This window comes from Amphibalanus amphitrite, unplaced genomic scaffold, assembly GCF_019059575.1.
Source record: "Amphibalanus amphitrite isolate SeventyFive unplaced genomic scaffold, NRLGWU_Aamphi_draft 000157F_arrow, whole genome shotgun sequence".
Lineage (NCBI taxonomy): Eukaryota > Metazoa > Arthropoda > Thecostraca > Balanomorpha > Balanidae > Amphibalanus > Amphibalanus amphitrite.
The window spans coordinates 282,504-308,019 of NW_024881652.1; the positions used below are offsets into that span (position 1 = coordinate 282,504).

The window sequence follows — 25,516 nt, forward strand, 5'->3', positions numbered from 1 at the left end:
ACCTGGTATGACCAGTGACTTCTAATAGCAACATATGTACTAGACAACTGACGCCTTATCGCTGATTTTCGACAAAATGCGTTTTACTCGGTGTTATAGCGTTTTCCCTAGAAGCCACGTGAACGGTGAAACATTTTATCTTTGACCTGACCTGTGACGTCATCGGTGACCCCGAGGTCAGTGAAATTTGGTTTCCTTCAACAAATTTGACAGGGCTATCGAACGCCGTTAGAATTTTCCGGATCCGTTCAGTAGTTTCGGAGATACGGGGGGGGGGGCAAAAAATGCCCCCACCCCACCGCGCGGAAGGTGGCTGGGAGGCCCACCGCCTGCCGGGTTAATCCGCGGACTAGCGATTATTTTTCAGTGAATTCGCGGAATGCCGATTCTTTTTCAGAGAATTTCCGTAAAACATTGTTTAGTGTTAACCCGGCCGGGCCCGGGGGGTAATCCCAACCACCGCAGCCCGGGGGCGGGGCGTTTTTCGCCCCCCGTAATACGTAATACGTAATAATTTAATTTACTCCGTAAATAAGGGAGCTACCGAAACGAAAGCGATACCACACGAAAGATCCTTACAAGACGATTCTAAATCACCTAAAATTTTTGACCTCAGGACAATTTTCAAGGTCAGTGGTCAAGGTCAAAGGCAAAAATCGGTCATGTGTAGTGATATCAAAGTATGCGTTCTAGAGGACGACAGGATGTGAAAAAAACGGCAAAATTGGATGTCAAACGAAAGAAGAGAACCTGAGGATTCCGAAAATGTGCTCAACATTAATCCGCGCCCAGATGGGGTCTGCCGAGCAACGCGGTCTGATGGGGGGGGGGGGGGCATTTTGGCCCCCCTCAGATCTCGAGAACCACGCAATATAGCGACAAGCGGTAAACGGTGTTGGATAGCCCCAACGGGGAACTACCTTGTGACCCAATTTCATTGACCTCGGTCAAACCGATGACGTCACAGGTCAGGTCAAAGGTCGAATTTTCACCGTTTACAGGCATTTCAAGAAATGCGTTGTAAAATCGAGTAAAATGCATTTCATTGAAAATCATCGGTGGAGAAATGTTCTTCAAACACATATTTTGCTATTTGAGGTCACTGATACCAGGTCAGGTCACAGAGGTCAGGTCACTGGGGGGTCACAATATGAAAGTGTCGTGTGATACATGTTTTATGGTCCATTTTACATGACAAATGAGATTATGTGGGTCAGACAGACTTTAGGGCCGGCTTAGGTCACGTTTTGGTCAAGGTCAGGTCAAGGTCAGGTCAAGGTCAGGTCAAATTAGGTCAAATTTCAAAGTTGATATTTTTGCATAAAATAGGTATTGAATCGATGCAGCTCGTCACGGGGAGTTCAATGGTGGTCTTTGTTTTGCCGTACGTGGTCTAGAATCGCTAAAAATTGAGTTCAAAAATTTGACGTCATCATTTTGGAACAGTTTTTTTGCTATAACTTGGCCAAAAAACGAGATATCGATCTGAAATTTGGTATGTATATAGAAGAGCAGAGCGACTATCACATATATTCCGTTTTTTTTTTCGAAAGTCGGATTTTTTTATTTTTTTTTTGTTTTTTTTAAAAAAAAAATCATTTTTTTATATTTGGGGGTTAAAAACCCAAAATTTTGAAAATCCGAGATAGCAGTTTTGTAGCGCCGGTTTTTGTCTAGTTGACCATATAAAGTACTTTGAAATTGTCTGATAACTGTAGATTTGGTGAGCGCTTCAAGATTGCATGTTTTTTGCTCATTTTTGCTCGAACATGACCTCAGTTTGACCTCAATAAATCCTGACCTAACGTGACCTAAAACTTGAAATTTGGTGTGAAGGTGTCAAATTGATGCCCAGAAAGGTACTGAAAATTTGGCGGCGCTGCGCGCCGCCGTTTTCTTGCTATTCAGGAAAAACCACAGGGGGGGGGGGCAAAATGTCCCCCCCAACGGGGCGAGTGTTTTAAAGGTCAAGGTCAAGATCATGCTCTAAATTGACCTGAAACTTTTCACTTTTGTGTACATCTTGCGTGCTAACTTCCAATATGTTTTTAAATGTTTTGAGGCTTATCAGGTCTCTACTTGTGGTTCATTGTACGATGCAAGGCTGCTCAAAGGTCAAGGTCACAGAAGAGTATCCTTGCTAGAGGCTATTTCACTGATTCTAGTTAGTATATAATGATAAATAAGATAATTTTGCCATGCGGAGGCTCTAAATGAAGGCTTAGAGGAAAATAGATGCCAGATTCGTGATCAGCGGGTACGAATCCATCATAAACGACCTTTCATGTGTCAAGGTCAGCCAAAGGTCATCTTCGAGGTCACATAAGGTCAAGATAAAACTTGACCTTTTCAAACAAAATATATATCATTCGACGCGGCTTGACAAGGCGAATGCGTTGGTACCACTGCCGTAGCTCTAGGACCATTTTTTCGAAGTTATTTGCGAAAAACTAAAACCACAGCTCGGGGGTCGTTGATCTGACCTCTGACCTCAGGTCACCAAAACTATTTTTCTATTTTTCTCTAGGTCAAATGCTACAAAACCGTGCTCGTAATTTGTCTTTATCTCTAAAACTCTATTTTAGCAGCTATTTGAAGTTCGCGTCTGTAACGTCGAAATTTGTCGTGCAGGGGTCTAGAAAAATCGACCCTGTGACGTCATCAAGGGGGCTAGTTCCAAATTTTTTACTTCAGAAGATGTCAAATTGATGTCAGAAAAGGTACTAAAAGTTTCGCTTTCCTATCCCTAAGCGTTCGGGAGCTATCGCAAAAAGTCGCCAGGGGGGCGAAAAACGCCCCCCGGGCCCGCGCGGGTTAATGCTGATTATTGGTATAGGCTCAAAGATATTTGAATGGAGACTGAATCCTGTTGCTGATATGATTAGTTGACAAGTTGTCCTTTTGTACGTTGGCCGACATGACAGTGGCAACCAGTCTATAGGAATTAAAAACTAGGGGACATTTGGTAAGTTTTACGTTACATTGTTAATCCTCGCCCCGCTGGGGGGCCAATATGGCCCCCCTGTGGGTTTTCCTGAATAGCAAGGAAACAGCGGCGCGCAGCGCAGCCATATTTTCAGTACCTTCCTGGGCATCAATTTGACACCTTTACAAAAAAAAATCACTATCTATCACTATTACTGCTCACTATTAGCAGTCAGCTCGTATGCAGCATGTATGTAGTGTCATACCTACCTATGTCTCAGCACGTGCTAGCGTGGCAGCTCCCACACCATTCACCTACCATATCTGTATGTGTCTGTGTTTCCCAGACTGCCCGCGTGTCACTGCCGGGGCCCTACAGAGGCTGCTGTCCGCCCTCACCGGCCTTGAAGACGTCACGCTTGGCGGCACTCTGTCCTGCGCCATCACTGACGCCTCACTGGCCGCCGTCCACGGCTGCTCCCAGCTGCGTAAAATGCAGCTGGGGGACAGAGTGGACCAATGTACGGATATACCGGTCACAGCGGTCAGCAGGTCAGTTAGCTGTACATTCAGACCAGACTCAGACTAGACCCAGACCAGACCCAGACCCAGACCAGACCCAGACCAGACCCAGACCAGACCCAGACCAGACCCAGACCAGACCCAGACCAGACCCAGACCAGACCCAGACCAGACCCAGACCAGACCCAGACCAGACCCAGACCAGACCCAGACCAGACCCAGACCAGACCCAGACCGCACCAGACTCAGACCATTTCTACCTAGATGAGACCAAACCAATGCATGACGCTATGCTGTATGCATTGTCTGTTTGTGTACACTGTTGCTATGCATTGAGCTTAACCCTCGCACGACCAGGCCATTTCTCATAACACGAACGACCAGGGGGGGGGGGTTGTTACGACCCCCCCCCCCCTGGCGTTTCGAAACGGAAGGTCGTAGAGCTTAGCGGAAAAAACCAACGGATTGCTCTCAACGAGATCTCGCGATTGGTGGTATATTTTTTGGTCCTAGGTCAACATTTGACCTACTTATGACCGGTCAAAGGTCAAATTTTCCGAAAAAATCAAACTTTTTCAACTTTCCGCGGCGATTGCGGCAAAACGGTGGGAGATATCGACTTGAAACCTTCACTATCGTGTTCCTTGATCAATTCTCTATCGTTTGGTATGTATTTCGTTTCCCTAGCTCTAAAAATGGCGCGTTGGGAGCGCCGGAAGTCGGCAAGGTCACAGTCGGCGGCAGAAATTCGAAAAATCAAAATTTAAATTTTTGAAATCTGATTGTATTTTTGGATTTGGGAGGTCCATTTGCTCCCCATAGAAGCTAATATTGCTGCATATTCCCATTGAGGTGACAAGAATTAGCAAAACAGTGGTTCGGGCGCTTTTCAAAAATAGTACCGGACGCTGTTCCTCTTGTGACGTCATAGCTCCGTGACCTGACCTGACCCGGTCAATTTTCTTGCACCACACGATAGCCAATGCTTGCCCCAACATGCATGGGAAGTTTCATCATGATCCATCAAACAATGTGGGTATCACCGGCAGAAAACCTAGGGATTCGGCGCACACGTTTGGTAACTGTCGGCCGGAGGCTGTACCTCTTATGACGTCATAACTCCGTGACCTGACATGACCCGAACAATTTTTTTTTCGCAAAAGATGCGCAAAGGTTGCCTTAGAGGGTATTGAAAATTTCAGCCCGCTACGACAAGCCGTTTAGCGTGCACTTCGAAAAAACCTCAGGGGGGGGGGTTGATACAACCCCCCCCCCTAGGCGTTCTAGGGTTAAAAGATTGGTATGTATTGTCACTAACGAGCATACAGACCAATAGTAGTTAGCACTATAGCTATTAGCTGGCGCACGGCATCGGGGCTGGACCCTCACCGGGACCGGACCGGCCCTGACTTGAACTGGCCCTGTGGAGACCGGACCCGTCCCCTCCAGACGGCCGGTCAGCCGGCTGGTGTCGCTGACTGGCCTGTGTCCTGTTCTGTCACAGGCTGGTGGTTACCTGTCGGAAACTGGAGGCGCTGCTCTTAATCGCAACGGAGGAGCTCAGTCAGAGGGTCCTGGACGCCCTGGTCCGGGCAGACCTGGGGAAACGCGATGACGGCACGCCGAGAACACTGTGGTTCCAGGTCTCAGGTAAGTGACAGCGCCGCCCAGCGCCTCTGATCAGTCCCACAACAGACGGCTCGGTGCCACCGGCCTCTCGGAGCCGCTATCGGACACTCTCTCAACGGGTCGAGATGAACACATGACGTTGATGTGACGTCACAGCTGATATAAACTGATAGTGATGTCATTCGTATATATGTTACAGGCAAAGTGAAAACTCGGGCATTTTGCAAAATGCCTAGGCAATTTGCAAAATGCCTGACCCGCCAGGCATTTTGCAAAATGCCCAGGCAGTTTGCAAACTGCCTGACCCACCAGGCATTTTGCAAACTGCCTAGGCATTTTACAAAATGCCTGACCCGCCAGGCATTTTGCAAAATGCCTGGGAGTGGGTTTTCATATATTCCACCGTTTTTGTTGACTACAGGCGTTGATCATAAACGTTCCACTGTGACTGACCCCACAACACATTTCACATGTGTTGTGGGACTGGGCACATGTGACACATTCCACGGTCACGAATACAGGGTGTCACGAAATTGTTGCGAGATGTTGTGCTTGTGTCCCGAAATGTATTGCATCGTAGTTGCGTTAGTGTTCTCCAGCACCTCGCTGACAAGTTATCAGCGGCCACATGGTCTGTCCCCGCGGCACCTGGTGAAGCTCAAATAGGCCTCTGTAGCCCATCATGCCCCAAACGAGAATCCCCAGTGCCCAGTGAGTGCTTCACCGTCTCGACGGTGCAGCGCCTCTGAGCTGCTGTTGGCCCAGAACTGCTTGTCGGGACGGTTAGTGACTAAGAAGAGCTCCAATAGCCGTTTTCACGACGGGCTATCCGGCGAGTGCACCTAATGTGACCAAATCTGCACCTAATCTCTTTTACAGCAAATATATTTATCTTATGAATTTATTTCAGTGTTTTAACCGATGATGCTCTCTGATAATATGACAATTAAGGAGGCATATAAGCAATTAGTACCTACAACCCTAGCTGATAGCTACTAAGAGACACACTGAACCTCATTTGACCAAATATGCACTTAATCTGCACCAGATGTTAACCAAATGTGTACCAGATGGCCGTCGTGAAAACGGCTAATATCGCCTCACGGCCTCATCATTAAAAAGTCTGAATCTCTAGTCCTGAATGGTCCAGATTTGGTGGGTTTTGTCGAAATCCAGCTGCACCACTAATGGATGACGATTAGTCAGGGTTGCAGCCTGATGTTGAGCGGCTTGAGCTTCATGGTAAAATCTTCAGATACCGGGGAATGGCCGATTTAGATGCCCTGGTGCCGGACGCGTTCAAATTACATCCATTCAGCACTCAGGAGGGGCATAGAGGGACAAGACCGCGTCAACCGCGTATCAAGTTCGTGACACTCTGAATACCTACGTCTTGCGTCAATTCTGTCGAGATGGAGCCAACGCTGAATGGACATGAGCCACCGTCTCCGTACCTTTCGTATAGGTATACGGAGTTGTAGCCGTGTGTATAAAAGCTGCGATGTCCAGTATTCTGCCCTCGTGGGCAACTGTCCGGCAGAGACGATTGATAATGTACGTAAACGTGTAACAATCAAATTTTCGCAAATTGGAAGAGTATTCTTTTCTGATCAATATCCACCCATAGTATTTTCAAAAAGCCACCAAGAGCTCTTAGAAACAGTACAATCATTGTACCGAGCGCATGTTTACCCACGAAACCACGCCCGGTGCTCGGCACCCGACGGCCGCTGGGGCTCAGTGACCTGAACTCGGCTGCGCTACCCGGAGAACGCAGTGTCCCCTCGCTTGGTGCACATTGACAGCAATGAACTTTTGTAAGCGGCAGTTACAAATGATGCTTACCTATACATCGTCGCTAGTGCGAGTTTGATGCCAGGCATTTTGCAAAATGCCTGGGAAAATATTTCAGGCATTTTGCAAAATGCCTGGTGGGTCAGGCAGTTTGCAAACTGCCTGGGCATTTTGCAAAATGCCTGGCCGGTCAGGCATTTTGCAAATTGCCTAGGCATTTTGCAAAATGCCCGAGTTTTCACTTTGCCTGTAACATATAGATATGAGTCTATACTCATGTGTGGCGTGAATGGTTGTTCGAGTATGAACAATACCAAACACTAGCTGATACCTGTGGTAGGTTAGCCAGTATATAGTAAGATGACGTAAGATATATCCCTAGAACGCCTAGGGGGGGGGTTGTATCACCCCCCCCCCCTGAGGTTTTTTCGAAGTGCACGCTAAACGGCTTGTCGTAGTGGGCTGAAATTTTCAATACCCTCTGGGGCAACCTTTGCGCATCTTTTGCCGAAAAAAAAATTGATCGGGTCATGTCAGGTCACGGAGTTATGACGTCATAAGAGGTACAGCCTCCGGCCGACAGTTACCAAACGTGTGCGCCGAATCCCTAGGTTTTCTGCCGGTGATACCCACATTGTTTGATGGATCATGATTGAAACTTCCCATGCATGTCGGGGCAAGCATTGGCTATCGTGTGGTGCAAGAAAATTGACCGGGTCAGGTCAGGTCACGGAGTTATGACGTCATAAGAGGTACAGCCTCCGGCCGGATTTTCACGAAGTGTGTACCGAGTCCCGAGGTTTTCGTTTGCTGTGAATTGATTGTTGGAAGTTGGAAACACACTTTTCTGAGTCGTTACCTACAGTATTTATAGCGGAGCAGTGGTCAACAGCCGACGAATCGGGACAAACACCGGAGGGTGATGTGACACCATATCACTCATCAGCAATAGGCCTCTTACTTTTATAGGGTAAATACACCAAAAACACCATATATGATGCAGAATTGAGTGGGGAATACGTTGTTGAAGGTTTGAAGTTAATATCTCTCACCGTTTTGCCGCAATCGTTGCGCAAAGTTGAAAAAGATTGATTTTTTCGGAAAATTTGACCTTTGACCGGTCATAAGTAGGTCAAATGTTGACCTAGGACCAAAAAATATACCACCAATCGCGAGATCTCGTTGAGAGCAATCCGTTGGTTTTTTCCGCTAAGCTCTACGACCTTCCGTTTCGAAACGCCAGGGGGGGGGGTCGTAACAACCCCCCCCCCCCCGGTCGTTCGTGTTATGAGAAATGGCCTGGTCGTGCGAGGGATATAGTAAGATGATGTCACACGTATTTAGGTAGCTAATTGGTATGGCTTCAGCTCTGACACGGTGTGTGGTATGAATTGATGTTATGAACATTTTCACCGTATTGTGGTCTTCACCGTTCATTTGTGCCACTCTGTGTATAAGGTAGGTATAGCGTGCAAGTGTGTGGTTGCAACTGCCCGATATTCTTTTAATGTGTGTTTCTTTTCTTTTAATGCTCGATATTCTTTTAAGCTAGAATTTTTAAATGTCACAAAATAATGAATCTGATGATGCTGTAAAGCGAAAGCTCATTCTCATATTTGGCCTATTTTACAATAAAAGTTTTACATTTCTGCCATGTTATTGATCATTTTTGCATATTGATGCCCGATATTCATTTGAATTCATGTTACCGGGACGTTACCACATACTCAGTTCACGTACATGTCTTCGTTGTTATGTCTTCGTTGTTGTTATGTCTTCGTTGTTATGTCTTACATGTCTTCGTTGTCGTTCGTTGTTACATGTCTTTGGTGCTGAATTAGGCTTGCGTAGATAGATACTATCATTGGCGGATCCAGAAAGGCAATCTTTGATGCTGCGGGTGGGGCACACCCTCCAAAAAATTCTCCAAATTCCAAAAGCTCATCGAATTTCGGTTCCTTAGGCACTGCTACGCAGCTTAACCCGCGAGTTGCTGGGGGGAGGGGGGCGTTAACCCTCGCCCGTAAACGGTGTTTTACCACCTTCGCCCATGCAGGGGGGGGGTTGGTGCGACCCCCCTGGCGTTTGAAAATGGAGCGTCGTAGAGCTTAGCGGAAAAAACCAACGGATTGCTCTCAACGAGATCTCGCGATTGGTGGTATATTTTTTGGTCCTAGGTCAACATTTGACCTACTTATGACCGGTCAGAGGTCAAATTTTCTGAAAAATCTAACTTTTTCAGATTTCCGCGCCGATTGCGGCAAAACGGTAAGAGATATCGACTTAACCCGCGCACCGACGGGGGTCTGCGCCAACTTAGTACCGACGGGGGGGGGGGCGGATAACCGCCCCCCCCCCCTGAGATCTCGAGAACGAAGCAAGATAGCGACAAGCGGTAAACGGCATCGGATACGCACGGTCAAGATCTACAATTTTTACTAAGGTCATTTTCAGGTCAGGTCAAAGATGACGTCACAGGGGTCGAAAAAGTCAAAATGGCGGCGCTGAATATGGAGAGAGTTTTTCTCGAATAACTTTCGAATTAGTCAAGATAGGAACAAACTAAGGGCATCATCGTGATCGTCTCGTCAATCCGCATCGAATGATATATATGTTGACCTCGAAAGGTCAAGGTCAAAGGTTGACCTCAGGTCACGTGACCTCGAGGTCGTCATGTATATCATTCGATGCGTCTTGACGAGCTGAACACAATGAGACCATCCACGCGTCTGTATCTTGTTCCTGTACGGAGTTATTGGCCAAAAACCTTTGGTGACTTTTGATGACGTCACATGACCTCACAGCTGCCCAACAGCAAAACAGACCTCAAGGTAGTGAGGGTTGATCGTATATGAAGTCATGTATGGTATATGGGGCCATTCCGACCCGTTTTAGTGGTAAAAACAGGGAGTTGATTTTTCCCCCATTGACTTATAATGGGGAGGTCGCGAAATTGACCTGACCTTAGGTCACCGATATCAAAATTCCGAGATATACAAATTGTAGCTACTAATAACCTAATAACATCCTGCGACTTTCAAAGGCCTCCGACATCTACTGTAGCTCTGGCACGGTGACAAAGTTGCAAAAAAGTGACTTGAGGTTGGGTCATTCAAAGTGACCTGGTGACCTGACCTTGAAAGGTAGGAGGTTCAAACTTGCACACCATGTGTAAAATTGATAAGGGAATAGTCATACCAAATTGCGCCGCGGTTTTCCCGCTATTCGCGAAAAACCTCAGGGGGGGGGGGCGGATATCCGCCCCCCCCGTCGGTGCGCGGGTTAACCCTATTAGTGGCAGGGGGGGTTGTTTTTATCCACCCCTCAGGTTTTTCGGGAATATCTCCGAAACCGCTGAAGCTACGATGCTGAAATTTTCTGACTTTTCCTAAAACTAAATTGGGCACATTCCCTGAAAATTTCAAGTTCATAAGTTTACCAGGGGCGGCTCCAGAGCACTGGGAATTGGGGGGTCCTATTCGTGAAGCGAGTCATTTGGGCGAAGATCACGATGCTGCACCAGTTTTACGAACAGTGAATGAAAGGTATCATGTGATAACATATACAGTTATTGTGCATCCTCTTTTGACACGTTTTTGCTATAATAGGCGGATCCAGGCGTTCAAAAAGGGGGGTTATGTTTTACCTCCCAAAATAGGTGCCCTGACACCGCCTATGCATGAATAATACAATTGTAGTCGTTCTCTCATAAGAAAATTGTAACATAACAAGACCATTACCACCCTTTTTAGAAACAGTACCAACAAAAACCTTATTTACTATACTTTTTGTGTACCCCTAATCTCAATGATCTGTATCCGCCTATGATTTTTGAAAATGCATATTTTTAGGATCCATGTGAATTCCTGGTTCATTCTCTATCGATCGGCAAAAGTTGCGTTAAGATTGGTTCAGAAACCTGGCCGTGATAAACAGTCTAAAATGTATCTGCAATTTGCCCGTTTTTACCCCCCTCTACCCCCCTATTGACATTTTTTCAATTTTTATTTTTTAGAAATGTAGATCACGTTGAGCGAAATCGAATGCCGTTTGAATTTTGAAAATCGGCCCGTTAGATCTCGAGATATCAAGGGGGGGTCGTAAACAGCCCCCCCTGCCACTAATAGGGGGTAGCCAGGAGCCTGCCACTAATAGGGTTAAAACCTTCACTATCGTGATCCTCGATCAATTCTCTATCGTTTGGTGTGTGTTTCGATGTCATAACTCTAAAAATGATGCGTTGGGAGCATCGGAAGTCTGCAAGGCCATTTGTGCATTGGGTCACGTCAGGCGTGTGACGTCACTGACCTGACCCTGACCCAAAATTAACTACAAGAAACAACCGACGATGCCTGAAATGGATAGCAAATTCGAATTCAGGGCATCAAAATACCCCAAAAAGGCATACAAGTGGCAAGAAGTCATTACAGGTCAACCGAGGTCACTGACCTTACCTTGACCTTGAGTAACCTTCAAAAGGTCAACGGACATTGTGCCAATGTCATATCAGCCAGTTGTGATTCTAAAACAATCCATCAGTGTGTCAGGTCAGTCGGCATTTATACCAATGTGAAGCAATCTCCAATTTAGCGTAAATCTGGCCGGAGGTTGTTCCATAAATGACGTCATAACTCCGTGACCTGACATGACCTTGACAAAAAATACCAAAAGTTGCGCAAACGATGCCCCAAAGGGTACTGAAAATTTGGTCAGGCTATCTGAAACGGTTCGGCGTGTAGCTAAGAAAAACCTCAGGGGGGTGCACCAACCCCCCCCCCCCTACATGGGCGAGGGTTAAACGCCCCACTTTTATCGCCGCGCTATAGCGTAAAAACGGCGCGCCGCAGGCGCGCCAAAATTTAAGTACCTGTAGGGAATTGATTGAAGTTTGTTGTGACAATAAAAAAATCGGTAGGATTTTTTTGAGATATCGAGGTTTTAGTGACGTCATGATTTCTGAGATTTCGGCCAAAAACGGCATGTGTTCAAAAATCATATAAAATCACAGAATAGACAACAGACACACAGACATGCCGTAAACGCCATTAGACTGCTAATACTACGAACAATCAAATGGTTATCTTCGATTTTTCATTATAGTTCCGCATTTTCAAAAATCTTGAACTGAATCTTGGCAATTTCTCGTGACTACTTAGCGACCATGATACATGCATTTCCTAAATTGAACTTTTTGAACCAAACACGTACACATATGATAAAATGAATGTCACCATCGTGTTCTACGCCCAAAATTACACATAAAACATGTGTCACGGGCTGCGAATATCAGTTTTGGTTTTCGGGGATATGTGCCTTCCCGGTTGACCTGACCTTGACCCTGACCTATGCTTGACTGACCCCTACATGGAGCTGACACTCTTGTAGGCCTTATATGAAGGATTGTGCACCGTTTTGAGAGAGTTTATGACGAGAGGCGCCCATTGCGAGGTTCTGAAGTCCATGCTACTGAAAGCCCGATTTCAGGTGTTTGACCTGACCTTGACCCGACCTGTGACCTCTAAATTCAAATTTAACCCTCGCATGTGTAGGGGGGGGGGGTCGGATGGACCCCCCCCCATGGTTTTTCGCGAATAACTCGCGTAAAAAGCGGCCGATCGCGACGAAACTTTCAGTACCCTCGCATTGATCAATTTTACACCTACCCTGAAAATTTCATGACCCTGACCCAAATGACCTTTGACCTGTGACCTCTTTTCCGAGACCATGTTTGGCCGGAATCGCGATTTCGCGTATGTCGGCTCGCACTAGCCGCGTGTTTGCAAGCTTTTCGTGGTTTCAAACGTTCAAACATGTGATTTGATGTTACTCCCGTGTGTGAAGGTCACCTGAAGGTCAGGTCAGGTCATTGACCTTTGGTGACCTCGGGTGACCTCGGGTCACTTTTTCGAGTTTTACATGTTTCTAGGCTAGTTTTTGGAGCTGAATTCGAATTTAGCAACCATTTGAACATTTACGAAGTAGTTTTGGTGACTTTGTAACATGTTACGAAGCTGTCAGAGGCGGTTGACACGTACTACGAATACCCGTCACGACGCCTACTGGTTGACCTGACCTGACCTGACCCGACCTGGTCTAAATGCTTCAAGACATCATCTGTGATCAAAACTAACACGATATTCGTGATCAGCACCCCGAAAAACCCCTTAGCAGCCACACTTTACGACTTTCTAACAGGTCCCGATTTTCCCGACTTTGGGTCATTGACCTGACCTGGAAGGTCAACCAATGACCTAGGACCTTAAAATTGGGTATCATCGGCTTCCTCTCGTCACGGGCAACACGCTCGTTTTTTCCGCGAAGCTCTAGCTCGATCAGGGGCCAAACGGCAAGGGGGGGGGTCCAACCGACCCCCCCCCCTACACATTAGAAGCTGGCAAACGCCGCACACATGCGAGGGTTAAAGTACTCATCTGAAGCGTCTCGTCGCGTTCTTTCGTTTGCCGCCTAGTGTGTTTCGCTGCGCCAATTGGTTCTCGAGTTATCGGCTGGGGGCGTTTAACGCCCCCCCCCCCAGCAAACGGCGGGTGGCGACATACCCCAGGAACTGCCGGGTTAAAGGGACCCTCCCACCTTCAAAAAAGTTAATGAATTGGCACGAAAGTGATGTCGCTCGGTTCAGAAAGAGCGAAAACGAATATCTACCAAATTTCATCGAAAAATATTCACCGGTTTTCAAGATATTAGACTTTTACTTTTGTTTACTTTTTGGGATCTCCGCTGTTCCTAGCGACTTTATTTGAAAGTGCGGCATTTGTTGCGCGCAAAGCAGCATATACCACCGCGTGCTACCAAACGTTTTAGTAAAAGATTTAAAAATCGTTAGATCTCCGCTGACGTCACAAATTCTAAGGGGGCATACCAATGCACTAGCCCCTTAGAATCCGAAAACTGCAAGTTTGAAATTCCATATCTCCGAATTAAAGCATTTGTCGATGTTGTGAGTGCCCAAACCGGTATTTGCAGGCCATGGCCACCAATTTGGCTATCTCAACTCAAAACTAATGTTAAGGTGGGAGTGTCCCTTTAAAACAAACTTTTCCTAATAAAAGTTGTTTAGTTATCGTTTTATTCCTCAAAAACCGCAAATTTTCGTCGATTTCGGGCGCTGCGGGGGGGGGGGCATTGGCCCCAAATGCCCCCCCCCCTGGGTCCGCCAGTGGATACTACAAACCAGTTTTGTGGTGTCGGACTTGTGAAAATAAATGGACCTATCCAGCATGTCCATTCGTGTCTGGTTGATAGCTCTACTTTTGTATTGTATTGTATGTATTGTATTGAACAATCATGAACGATCCACATTCTCAAAGTGCGTGGCGATTACTGCTCATTTAGTTACTGCATGGACCATGACGTACTCAACCGATCATGTGATGTGTGTGCCATTATGGGGCGTCATATCAGAAGTCCGTACTTGTGATAAGTGTTATACCACATTAAACAAAGTTTGTTTACTTCGTACTTCGTACTTCGAAGTATAAGAAACATTTTCCTTATTGTGTATGAGTTGTCATTTGTAACCCATATTACTGGTGTCTTACCCGCAGAAGCTGTTTATGATAAACTGATCATACCGTCGGATACCGGCAACATCAAAGTACTAAGACTGAGGGACGACAAATCCTGCGGTTCATCTTTGAAGCTCATCTTTCCACCGGGCCATAGTGATGAGCAGCTGACGGCTCTGCTGGAGTCCCTCCGAACCTTGGAGGAGCTCACGGTCTCCATTCCTCCTGACTCGACGGGACGGTGGCTGCGGCTGCTGCCGCCGTCCTTGAGAAGCCTGGACGTTTACGGTGAGATGTCATTGATGAAACGTGTACCTAATCACACTGCTGTGTGGTGAGGACAGCGCTTAGTAGGTATTGCGATTGCAGCCATGCATGTGGGCTGTAATAGTTAGCCGGTCCGATACCATATGCAATGTAATATTAATCTACACACAAAAACAGTGTTTTAGCGGGCAGTGGCATCATCACAGAAAAATGTGTAATGCGTACCTATTCACTGTAACTCTGGTCAAAATTATGATAGACGTTGTTTTGAAGAACACATGCTCTACAAATGATCATACGAAACCGACGCCTAATGTTGATCATGGCCTGACATCCAATACATATAGTTTTGACAGCATCGTCGATAGTGTTCAATCTCTATCCCGCGCCCTGCTGGGGGGGGGGTGTTTGAACACCCCTTTTTGGTACACCTTATCATGCATCAATTCTACACATGTTGTGAAAATTTCAGACCAAGGTCATTCAAGGTCAGGTCACCAGGTCACTTGAAGTGACCTCACCTCATAAAAAGTTTCAATGTCTGTCATAGCTACACCGAGTGACCGATCGCTTTGAAACTTTCAGCGATTGCTAAGAGCAATAGCATGTACAAAATTTTTATCTCAGAATTTTGATATCGATGACCTAAGGTCAGGTCAATTTTGCGACCTCCCCATTATAAGTCAATGGGAGAAAATTGAAATGCGTCTCTTTTGGACGAAAGACATTATGAACACTCCCAAACACTGAATTACAAGTGGTTTAGACACACTGAACATGAAAATGGTGTCCGTGACCCCTGTTTATGCCCTGAGGTCATCTTAGGTCACGAATGGTATCTAACAGTTTTTCGCAAATAACTTTTGATAGAGGCATGCTAGAGCGATGAAAACACCATAGATGTGTTCAGCTCGACGATACGGATCGACTGATATGCAACATGACCCTTTCCGGTCAGGTCATGACCTTGACCTGAGGTCAAATTTTCAAGTTGACCTTTCAAGGTCAAGTTATAGTTCATTCGATGCGTCTTGACGAGCGGAACACGATGCCGGTAAAAGTAAGCTCGTACAAGGCTTGGGTCAAAAGTTCTTGCAGAAAAACTGTTTCCGAAAAAATCGGCTATTTTTGCAGTTTTTGCCCCCTGCAGGCAAAACCGTTGACGTTAGGTCAAATCTGAGAGAAATACTCAGAAAGGGCGTTAATAGGGCTATCGAATGCGCTTTTCCGCGGCGCTGTAGCTCTATTGGTTCCCGAGTTATGCGTTGGCTTCTTGGAAATTTTCGACATTCGACCTGGAAATCGGCGAAATTTTGCCTTCAATGACCTCTGGTGACCTGACCTTTGACCTGACCAAAAAATTGACCGAAGTGATTTCGTCATTATTTTTGACGCTCTTTCGAACGCCGCCTTCCGCGTATCGCTACGTGGCCCAGGAGCCGAGTTAGAAGGGGGGGTGTTCAAACACCCCCCCCCCCCCCCCAGCAGGGCGTGGAAATCCAGGACCCCCAGCCGGGCGCGGGCTATTTTTCAGAGTTCATGGTCCATGCTGAGCTATGTAGGTATAACAATATGTGTGCTTGTATACAACAGACATTGCCAAACTCATTCCTATCAGTGACGATTCTCCTGTGTTGGTGTCAGTATCGGCTGTATCATTGTTAGATACCATAGTATCAGCGGCCTCCCGACCCGGCGGCAGCTCCGTCCGACTGCAGTCAGCTGACACAGCTCTCTTTCCGCAGGACCGGGGGAGACGGGGAAGCCGGCGAATGTGCCGAAGGAGAGACGGCCCGACCATGGGCTGACGGTCGTCATAAAACGGGCGGGAGACGACGTCATCGACCAGCTGGCCAAGGGGCTGGGACCACGGGTTACCGCGCTGACCATGTACAGTGAGTGGCGGTGGCACGGACAGATTATCGGTATGAGTGGTTTGGTATACTGACGAACACCATATACCCAACTGAGCACGGTAACACCGTTCGGGGAGAGGTGAAACAGGGACTGTAATCAGAGTAATAGTCATGTCAGATACTTTTTGCTGGTATATTTGGTATATTATATACATGGAGGAAGGAGTACTCTCCTATTGTTATTGGAAGGAATATTCTCTCCTCCATGTTATATATGTAAATGACGGATATGCCGGATACGTCGATATTCATTTCCGTGGTGTGTGTGGAAGTGCTGTCGCCAACATGGTGTTGGCGACCTGTGGTGAGTGCTCCATATAAATGCATAACCAATCACCAATCACCAGTTATGTGGGTGTGAGTGTTTCATTTTCTGCTTGGCAGTTCTTCATTAGTAGGCATCATTACTTGTACACAGAATGCATATACATATAGGTATACACTAGGGTTACCCGCGTGCTCCGCAACGCGAAGGGGGGGATTTTTTGACCCGTGGGTATTGGGTTGGTCTGTGTCGATTTGGTTGGTAGATATCCATTTCGTTCGATTGCTTTTTGACGGCCAAGCATTTTGTAAGAAAACAAAAAGATACATCGCATCGAGGTGCCCGTGTCGTATTACCATGCGTTCTACTTTAGAATGATTCGAAAACTGGCGTGAAGTCTTTTGAGGGCCATCGATGAATTTCGCTAAAAATGACAATGTAATGGTTTGGAACATTTACATTTTTAAGGATACTGTTGCTAATCATGCAAAAATGAAGAGTGAATATTGGACAGAATTGAATGCTCTATCCAATGGTACCATATTCAATTGCCAAAGGTATCAGGTTATGCAGCAAACCCCGTGTGATTAATAAAGTGGCACAAAATTGACAAACACCATTTTCTCCTGTGATTTGCACCACCTTGATTTGGATTAATCAGCTTTTCACAATTTTTATATGAGAGGCGGTACCTTTCTCTTGCAAATAGGCGTTGATTCAACTCGCTCCGTTTAACGGTCACCTAAAAATAAAATCAATTCCAAAATCCGTCCAAAACGTCAATTTTCCACATAAAAGTGCTCTCCCCGGTGCACGTGGCGCGTGCCATCCCCTGCACCGCATACCATTCGATAGCCCGTTCAATTATCTACACGATGCCGTTTTCCCCGTGCTGATCGGGCCCACGGTTACCGAGATATTGCACGGGGATCGGACCCGTGTCGGGCAAATTTAGCCATTTTTGCCCGATTTTGCAAGCCGATTTATACATGTAAAGTCTATGACGCGAATTTGCACTTTTTGGACATGCGCCACGCGCTCCCTATCGACCCGATCGAGCTCAGACCCCTCAAAGGCACGTCACGCATCCTTGATCTATGAGTTGTGCAAATTTCACCAGGCTAGGTGCAACGGTCTGGCCTGTAGTCCACGCAAAGCACGACCAAGTCGGGACCTCGGTAACGGACAGACGCACCCTCCTCAAATAGTAATATAGATGCATGCGTGTATAGCTACTTCTTTGTAGATATATACATAAACTGTACATACATACATGCATACGTACTTACATATACACAAATATACCAACATACAAATAATATTAAATGTGTTCATTATCACTATTTACTGCTCAATATTACCTAACAGTCAGCTCGAATGCAGCATGCAGTGCCATACCTGTCTATCCCGCGAGTTGCTGGGGGGGGGCGTTAAACGCCCCCACTTTTTTCGCCGGGCCATAGCATAAAAACGGCGCGCCGCAGGCGCGCCAAATTTTGGGTACCTGTAGGGAATTGATTGAAGTTTATTGTGACAAAGTTTCAAAAAAATCGGTCGGAAAATTTTTGAGATATCAAGGTTTTAGTGACGTCATGATTTCTGATTTTTCAACCAAAAACGGCATATGTTCAAAAAATCATATAAAATCACAGAATAGACATACAGACATGCCGTAAACGCCATTAGACTGCCAATACCATGGTCAATCAAATGGCTATCTTCGATTATTGATTATCGTTCCGCATTTTCCAAAATCTTGAACTGAATCTTGGCAATTTCTCGTGACTACTTCACGACCATGATACATGAATTTCTTAAATTGAACTTTTTTAGCCAAACACGTACACATATGATAAAATGAATGTCACCATCGTGTTCTACGCCCCAAATTACCCATAAAACATGCGTCACAGGCTGCGAATATCAGTTTTTATTTTCGGGGATATGTGCCTGCCCGGTTGACCTGACCTTGACCCTGACCTATGCTTGACTGACCCCTGCATGGAGCTGACACTCTTGTAGGCCTTATATGATGGATTGTGCACCGTTTTGACAGAGTTTATGACGAGAGGCGCCCATTGCGAAGTCCTGAAGTCCATGCTACTGAAAGCCCGATTTCAGGTGTTTGACCTGACCTTGACCTGACCTGTGACCTCAAAATTCAACTTTAAAGTACTCATCTGAAGCGTCTCGTCGCGTTCTTTCGTTTGCCGCCTCGTGCGTTTCGCTGCGCCTATTGGTTCTCGAGTTATCGGCTGGGGGCGTTTAACGCCCCCCCCCCCCAGCAAACGGTGGGTGGCGAAATACCCCAGCAACTGCCGGGCTATGTCTCAGCACGAGTGCTAGCGAGTAGCGTAGCAGCTCCCACGCCATTCACCTACCATGGCTGTATGTGTCTGTGTTTTCCAGACTGCCCGCGTGTCACTGCCGGGGCCCTACAGAGGCTGCTGTCCGCCCTCACCGGCCTGGAAGACGTCACACTTGGCCGCTCTCTGTCCGGCGCAATCACTGACGCCTCACTGGCCGCCCTCCACGGCTGCTCCCAGCTGCGTATAATGCAGCTGGGGGACACAGTGGACATATGTACGAATATACCGGTCACAGCGGTCAGCAGGTCAGTCAGCTGTACGCACAGACCAGACCAGACACAGACCACACACAGACCAGACCCAGACCAGACCCAGACCCAGACCAGACCCAGACCCAGACCCAGACCCAGACCAGACCTAGACCAGACCCAGACCAGACTCAGACCAGACCCAGACCAGACCCACACCATACTCAGACCAGTTCTAGCTAGACGGGACCAATGAATGCCACCACGTATTGTATGCATGTGTATGTACACTGTTACAATGCATTGTGCTTAGAGCCTTGGTATGTATTGTCATGCTAACGAGCATACAGACCAATAGTAGATAGCATTGTAACTATAAGCTGGCGCATCGGGGCCAGACCCTCACCGGGACCGGACCGGCCCTGACTTGAACTGGCCCTGTGGAGACCGGACCCGTCCCTTCCAGACGGCCGGTCAGCCGGCTGGTGTCGCTGACTGGCCTGTGTCCTGTTCTGTCGCAGACTGGTGGTTACCTGTCGGAAACTGGAGGCGCTGCTCTTTAACGCAACGGAGGAGCTCAGTCAGAGGGTCCTGGACGCCCTGGTAGAGGCAGACCTGGGGAAAAGAGATAATGGCACGCCGAGAACACTGGGGTTCGTGGTCCTAGGTAAGTGACGGCGCCGCCCAGCGCCGCTGATCAGTCCCACAACAGACGGCTCGGCGCCACCGGCCTCTCGGAGCCGCTGTCGCACACTCTCTCAACGGGTCGAGATGAGCACATGACGCTGATGTGACGTCACAACAGATAAAACAGTATAGTGATGTCATTCATATGTAGATTCGAGTCTACCCTCATGTGTGGCGTGAATGGTTGTTCGAGTGTGAACAATACCAAACACTAGCTGACTCCTATGATAGGCTAGCCAGTATAGTAAGATGACGTCACTCGTATTTAGGTAGGTAATTGGTATGGCTTGAGCTCTGACGCGGTGTTTGGTATGAATTGATGTTATGGACATGTTCACTGTACTGTGGTCTTCACTGTTTATTCGTGCAACTCTGTGTATAAGGTATAGCGTGCAAGTGTGTGATTGCAACTGTCATACTCATGTGAATTCATGTTACCGGGGCGTTACTAGATACTGAGTTCAAGTACTGTCGCTGTTACATGTCCGTTGGTGCTGAATTGGGCTTACGTAGAAAGAGAAGTACCTACCTACAAACCAGTTTTGTGGTGTCGGACTTGTGAAAATAAATGGACCTATCCAGCATGACCATTTGTGTCTGGTTGATAGCTCTACTTTTGCATGTAGTTACTGCATGGAACATGACGTACTCAACCGCGTTAGGCGGTACGGGCGGACATCGATAGCAGCGCCTCTATCGGTCACTAGGGAAAGCTGGGCTGTAGGCGACGAAATACCGGCTGAGTTGTCACAAGTTAACCCTCGCCCGCACATGGGGGGGGGGGGGGGTGGTGGTTGCCACCCCCCCCAGGCAGTCTTTCTGCTCTGCACTCAACATTTTTAAAGCTAGAAGGCTGATTTTTCGTATAGCTGCTTGTCTATCCTTTCTTGATGTCCACTGAAAATTTCGAGTTTCTGTGATTTTTGGTTTCGGAGATATGACCTTGTTTTTCAGGTCATGTCATGACCCAAATGGCCAATTCTCAACATCTTGCGTTTGCCATGGGCCTTGTGAGCTTTTGACACCCTGATTTCGGCCTTTTTTGCCAGTCTTACCTCCCACCTATCATGGAACATGCTGTTCGACGATGTACAGGGGTCAAGGTCAGGGTCAAGGTCAACCTAGGTCATCTAAGATAATTGCGTTTTAGGCAAGCTGAATTTACTTTTTGTGAAGTTTTTTGACTGTACTTTTGGTAAAAGCTTCTCAGATCATGATTTCATGTGATATGGACCCAAAAACAATCGGTGCACACATCAGTATACACACAGACACACACAGACATACAAACACATATAATTGACCTTGACCTAACTTGACCTGAAATGACCTCAGCAGCAAAATTCTGGTCGGATAGTGTGACAAAGAGGTTCTAGCTGGCTTGGCACCAGAAAACAGCATCGTCATCGGTATTTGATAAGCAGCGCACTTGATATCCAACGGTGACCCAAAACAGCAACATTTTTTAGTTTGACCTGACCTGGAAGGTCAATGACTGACCTGAGAAGGTAAAACTGGGTATCATTGTTTTCGTCTCTTCCCAAATAATCTTTTTGGTCTTTACTGCTAAGCTCTATCTCCAACAGGAACGAAATGGCGCGGGGGGGTGGCAACCACCCCCCCCCCCCCATGTGCGTTCTAGGCGTTCTAGGATGGGAAAATGGCATGTGCGGGCGAGGGTTAAATAGGTTTATAGACATCCGTCTTGTGAAAAAGTTGAACTTTTGCCTTCAATATTTCTACAGGCAATTTTAGAAGTGCCCTCACATAGATTACAAACCGCTTAAATTATTTTATTCACTTCAAGCCTTCCCTATTGTTCTTGATGATGCGGGAACTATTTTTAATTAGTGTTTCTAGCTTAGTAAAAGAACATATTGTGCAAAAGATGAAAAAAGCATAAATGGAAGATTTTAAATGCAATTTTCTGTAACAAATAATGGTAAATTCTCTACACATCAAGGAAAAGGTGCATGCTAACTGATAATTTAAAGTTCTTGGGGCCAGTTGGTTTCTTCTTTTCTTACGTCGCCCCAATGGCCGCGAATACACTTGTGATAACGCCTATCGGATCATGTGATGTGTGTGCCATTACATGGGGCGTCACATCAGAAGTCCGCACTTGTGATGTGTAATGTCACATTAAACATAGTTTGTTTAGTTCGTACTTCGTACTTCGAAATATAAGAAACATTTTCCCCATTGTGTAGGGTGAATAGGTCAAAAACGCCCCCATTAAGCGCGAAACCTTCTGACACTCAACCCAACCCAGATTACTCAAACCTTTGGGCACCATCATGTAGCTCATTCTTTTTACTACGCTTTGAGACCAAGAAAAGACACTTGCGTGTGGTATTTAACCCCCCAAAAAGGTTTCCGCATACCCTTACAAAAGGGCGTTTTGCCCCACACCCTGGGTAATACGCCCACACCCATGTGCAAAGCGCCCCCACCCCATCCATCAACAGAAAATGATGAACATGGCAGAATTTGACGTCATTCTGACGTCATTTGTGGTCAACCTATCATAGCCTTTGGAATAAAATGTTGTTGCAATGTGTAAAATGGATGCCCGGAGGAGTCCTGAAAGTTTGGTGACGATATCTGCAGTCGTTTAGGATATATCAGCAAAAAAGGACAGGGAGAGGCCTTTTCGGCCCCGACCTACAGGGCGCTACCCTGCACTCTCACCACCGTGCAAAACGCCCCCCTTTCAGAAAACTGGGGGCGTCTTGCCCCATGCATCGAGTAGGCGTCTTTCCCCATCCACTCCATTTCCGGTCAACAAAATATTGACAAAAAACGCGCCACTAACGCCGCAGCATAATAAATTCAACAGAATGACAATAAAACGCAGTTTTGAGTGATGTGCACAATAGCAAGTTTTGTGATATAAAGAAGGCATCAAAAGCTTAGGAATCTTCTGTAAAAACAACAAAAACAACACCCAAAAACAACATCAGCATCTACCCACGCTGCTCCTCAAGACGCAGAACCGGAAATAGAGAACTACGTAAACAAGCAGCTGACTGTTCTGAAAGACAGGATAAAACACCTATCCGTCGATAAGATCTACGATTTTTTTAGGGGAGGCGTTTAACCCTGGGGTGCGTTTTCCCCACAGTTACCCTATGAGTTCAGAGTTGTCATTTGTGACCCATCTTTCTGGTGTCTTACCTGCAGGAGCTGTTTATGATAAACTGAACATACCGTCGGATACCGGCAACATCAAAGTACTGAGGGACGACAAATCCTGCGGTTCATCTTTGAAGCTCATCTTTCCACCGGGCCATAGTGAGGAGCGGCTGACGGCTCTGCTGGAGTCCCTACGAACCTTGGAGGAGCTCACGGTCTCCATTCCTCCTGACTCGACGGGACGGTGGCTGCGGCTTATACCGCCGTCCTTGCGGCGCCTGGACGTTTACGGTGAGATGTAATTGATGAAACTTTTAATTACACTGTTGTGTGGTGAGGATAGCGCTTAGTATCGCGATTGTAGCTACGCATGTAGGTTGTAGGTAAATATCTGCTAAGCAGGTCCGCTACCATATGCAAGGTACCTATTGCCAAGCATCTCACAAAAACAGCGTTTTAGCGGACGTGGAATCATCACAGCAAAAAAAGCAATGTGCAAAGCGTATTTACTGTAACTCTGGTCAAAACTATGATAGCCGTTTTGTAGAACACATGCTCTACAAATGATCATAGCCCGGCACCGCCTGGGCTATTTCCGTAGACAGCCTGGGGGGGGGGGGGGGTCGGATCCGACCCCCGCCCCTGTTATCTCGAGAACCAATGGTCGTATCGAGCCCCGCGAGGCGGCGTTCGAAAGGTCTCTACGAGACCTTTCCAAACCACTCTTAACCCGGCAGTTGCTGGGGTATTTCGCCACCCACCGTTTGCTGGGGGGGGGGGGGGGGGCGTTAAACGCCCCCAGCCGATAACTCGAGAACCAATAGGCGCAGCGAAACGCACGAGGCGGCAAACGAAAGAACGCGACGAGACGCTTCAGATGAGTACTTTAAAGTTGAATTTTGAGGTCACAGGTCAGGTCAAGGTCAGGTCAAACACCTGAAATCGGGCTTTCAGCAGCATGGACTTCAGGACTTATTACTAAATACTAAATTCTTAACCCGCGCCGGGCCGGGGGGGGGGGGGGTGTTTGAACACCCCCCCCTTGCGGTTTTTCGCAGATATCTCAAAAACCGCCGCCGTTTTTGGCACACCTGTTTGTGCAACTTTTTCGCACATGTTGTGAAAATTTCAGACCCAGGTCACCTTAGGTCAGATCACCAGGTCACGCCAAGTGACCTCACCTCAGAAAAAATAAGAATGCTCGTCATAGCTACACCGACTGAACGATTGCCTTTCAACTTTCAGCGATTGATAAGAGCAACACTATCTATAAAATGTATATCTCGGAATTTTGATATCGGTGACCTAAGGTCAGGTCAATTTTGCGGCCTCTCCATTATAAGTCACTGGGAGAAAATTGAAAAGCGTCTGTTTTGCACGAACGCTATTCTAGACACTCTCAAACATCGAGATGTAGGTAAAATAGACACACTGAACCAGAAAATAGCAACTCTGACCCCTCGTTATGTCCCCGAGGTCATCTCAGGTCACGAACAGAATCTAACAGTTTTTCGATGATAACTTCTGATAGAGGCGTGCTAGAGCGCTGAAAACGCCTTAGATGTGTTCGGCTCGACGTTGCGGTTCGACTGATATGCAACATGACCTTTTCCGGTCAGGTCATGACCTTGACCTGAGGTCAAATTTTCAAGTTGACCTTTCAAGGTCAAATTACAGTTCATTCGACGCGTCTCGACGAGAGGAACACGATGCTGGCAACAGTAATGTCATAGCTCTTTTGAGTCAAAAGTTATTGCCGGAAAAAAAAAACGTTTTTCGTAAAAACGGCTATTTTTGGAGTATTTGCCCTCTGGAGGCTAAACCGTTGACCTGAGGTTAAATCTGAGAACATTACTCAGAAAGGTCTGTAAAAGGGCTATCGAATGCGCTTTTTTGCGGCGCTTTAGCTCTATCGGTTCCCGAGATAGCCGTTGGCAGTTTCCAAAATGTTGAAATAGTCAACATTTTACCTTTGGTGACCTCTGGTGACCTGACCTTTGACCTGACCCAAAAAATGACCGAAGTGTTTTCGTCCTTATTTTTGACGTTCTTTCTGTAGCGGGGTTTCGCGGCGTTGCGGGGCTAACCGGGCAGTGTCTTTCGGGAGTGAGATGAGAGAGCAAGAAAAATAGGGAGAGCTCCGACGGTGCGCTCCTAGAAGCCCTTCTCAGTGTCCAGCCCCTCGCGAACCCGTTCCGACTCTGACTCTATCTTTCCGGGGCGATCAATCATCGGAAAACACATAGGCCAGGGTTAACCCGCGCCCTGATGGGGGGGGGGGGCCATTTTGGCC

General features: G+C 46.9%; 1 protein-coding gene across 1 annotated transcript in view; it reads left to right on the forward strand.

Annotated features, from left to right (window-relative positions):
* The window catches only part of LOC122383169, a 164,754-nt gene that overhangs the window by 58,412 nt on the left and 80,826 nt on the right, over positions 1-25,516 (forward strand). Inside the window, exons 7-13 of the mRNA XM_043369339.1 lie at positions 3,273-3,477; positions 4,952-5,097; positions 14,436-14,684; positions 16,409-16,558; positions 19,254-19,458; positions 19,923-20,068; positions 23,272-23,514. Coding sequence (XP_043225274.1) covers positions 3,273-3,477; positions 4,952-5,097; positions 14,436-14,684; positions 16,409-16,558; positions 19,254-19,458; positions 19,923-20,068; positions 23,272-23,514 — 1,344 coding nt within the window. The remainder of the gene's footprint in view (positions 1-3,272; positions 3,478-4,951; positions 5,098-14,435; positions 14,685-16,408; positions 16,559-19,253; positions 19,459-19,922; positions 20,069-23,271; positions 23,515-25,516) is intronic.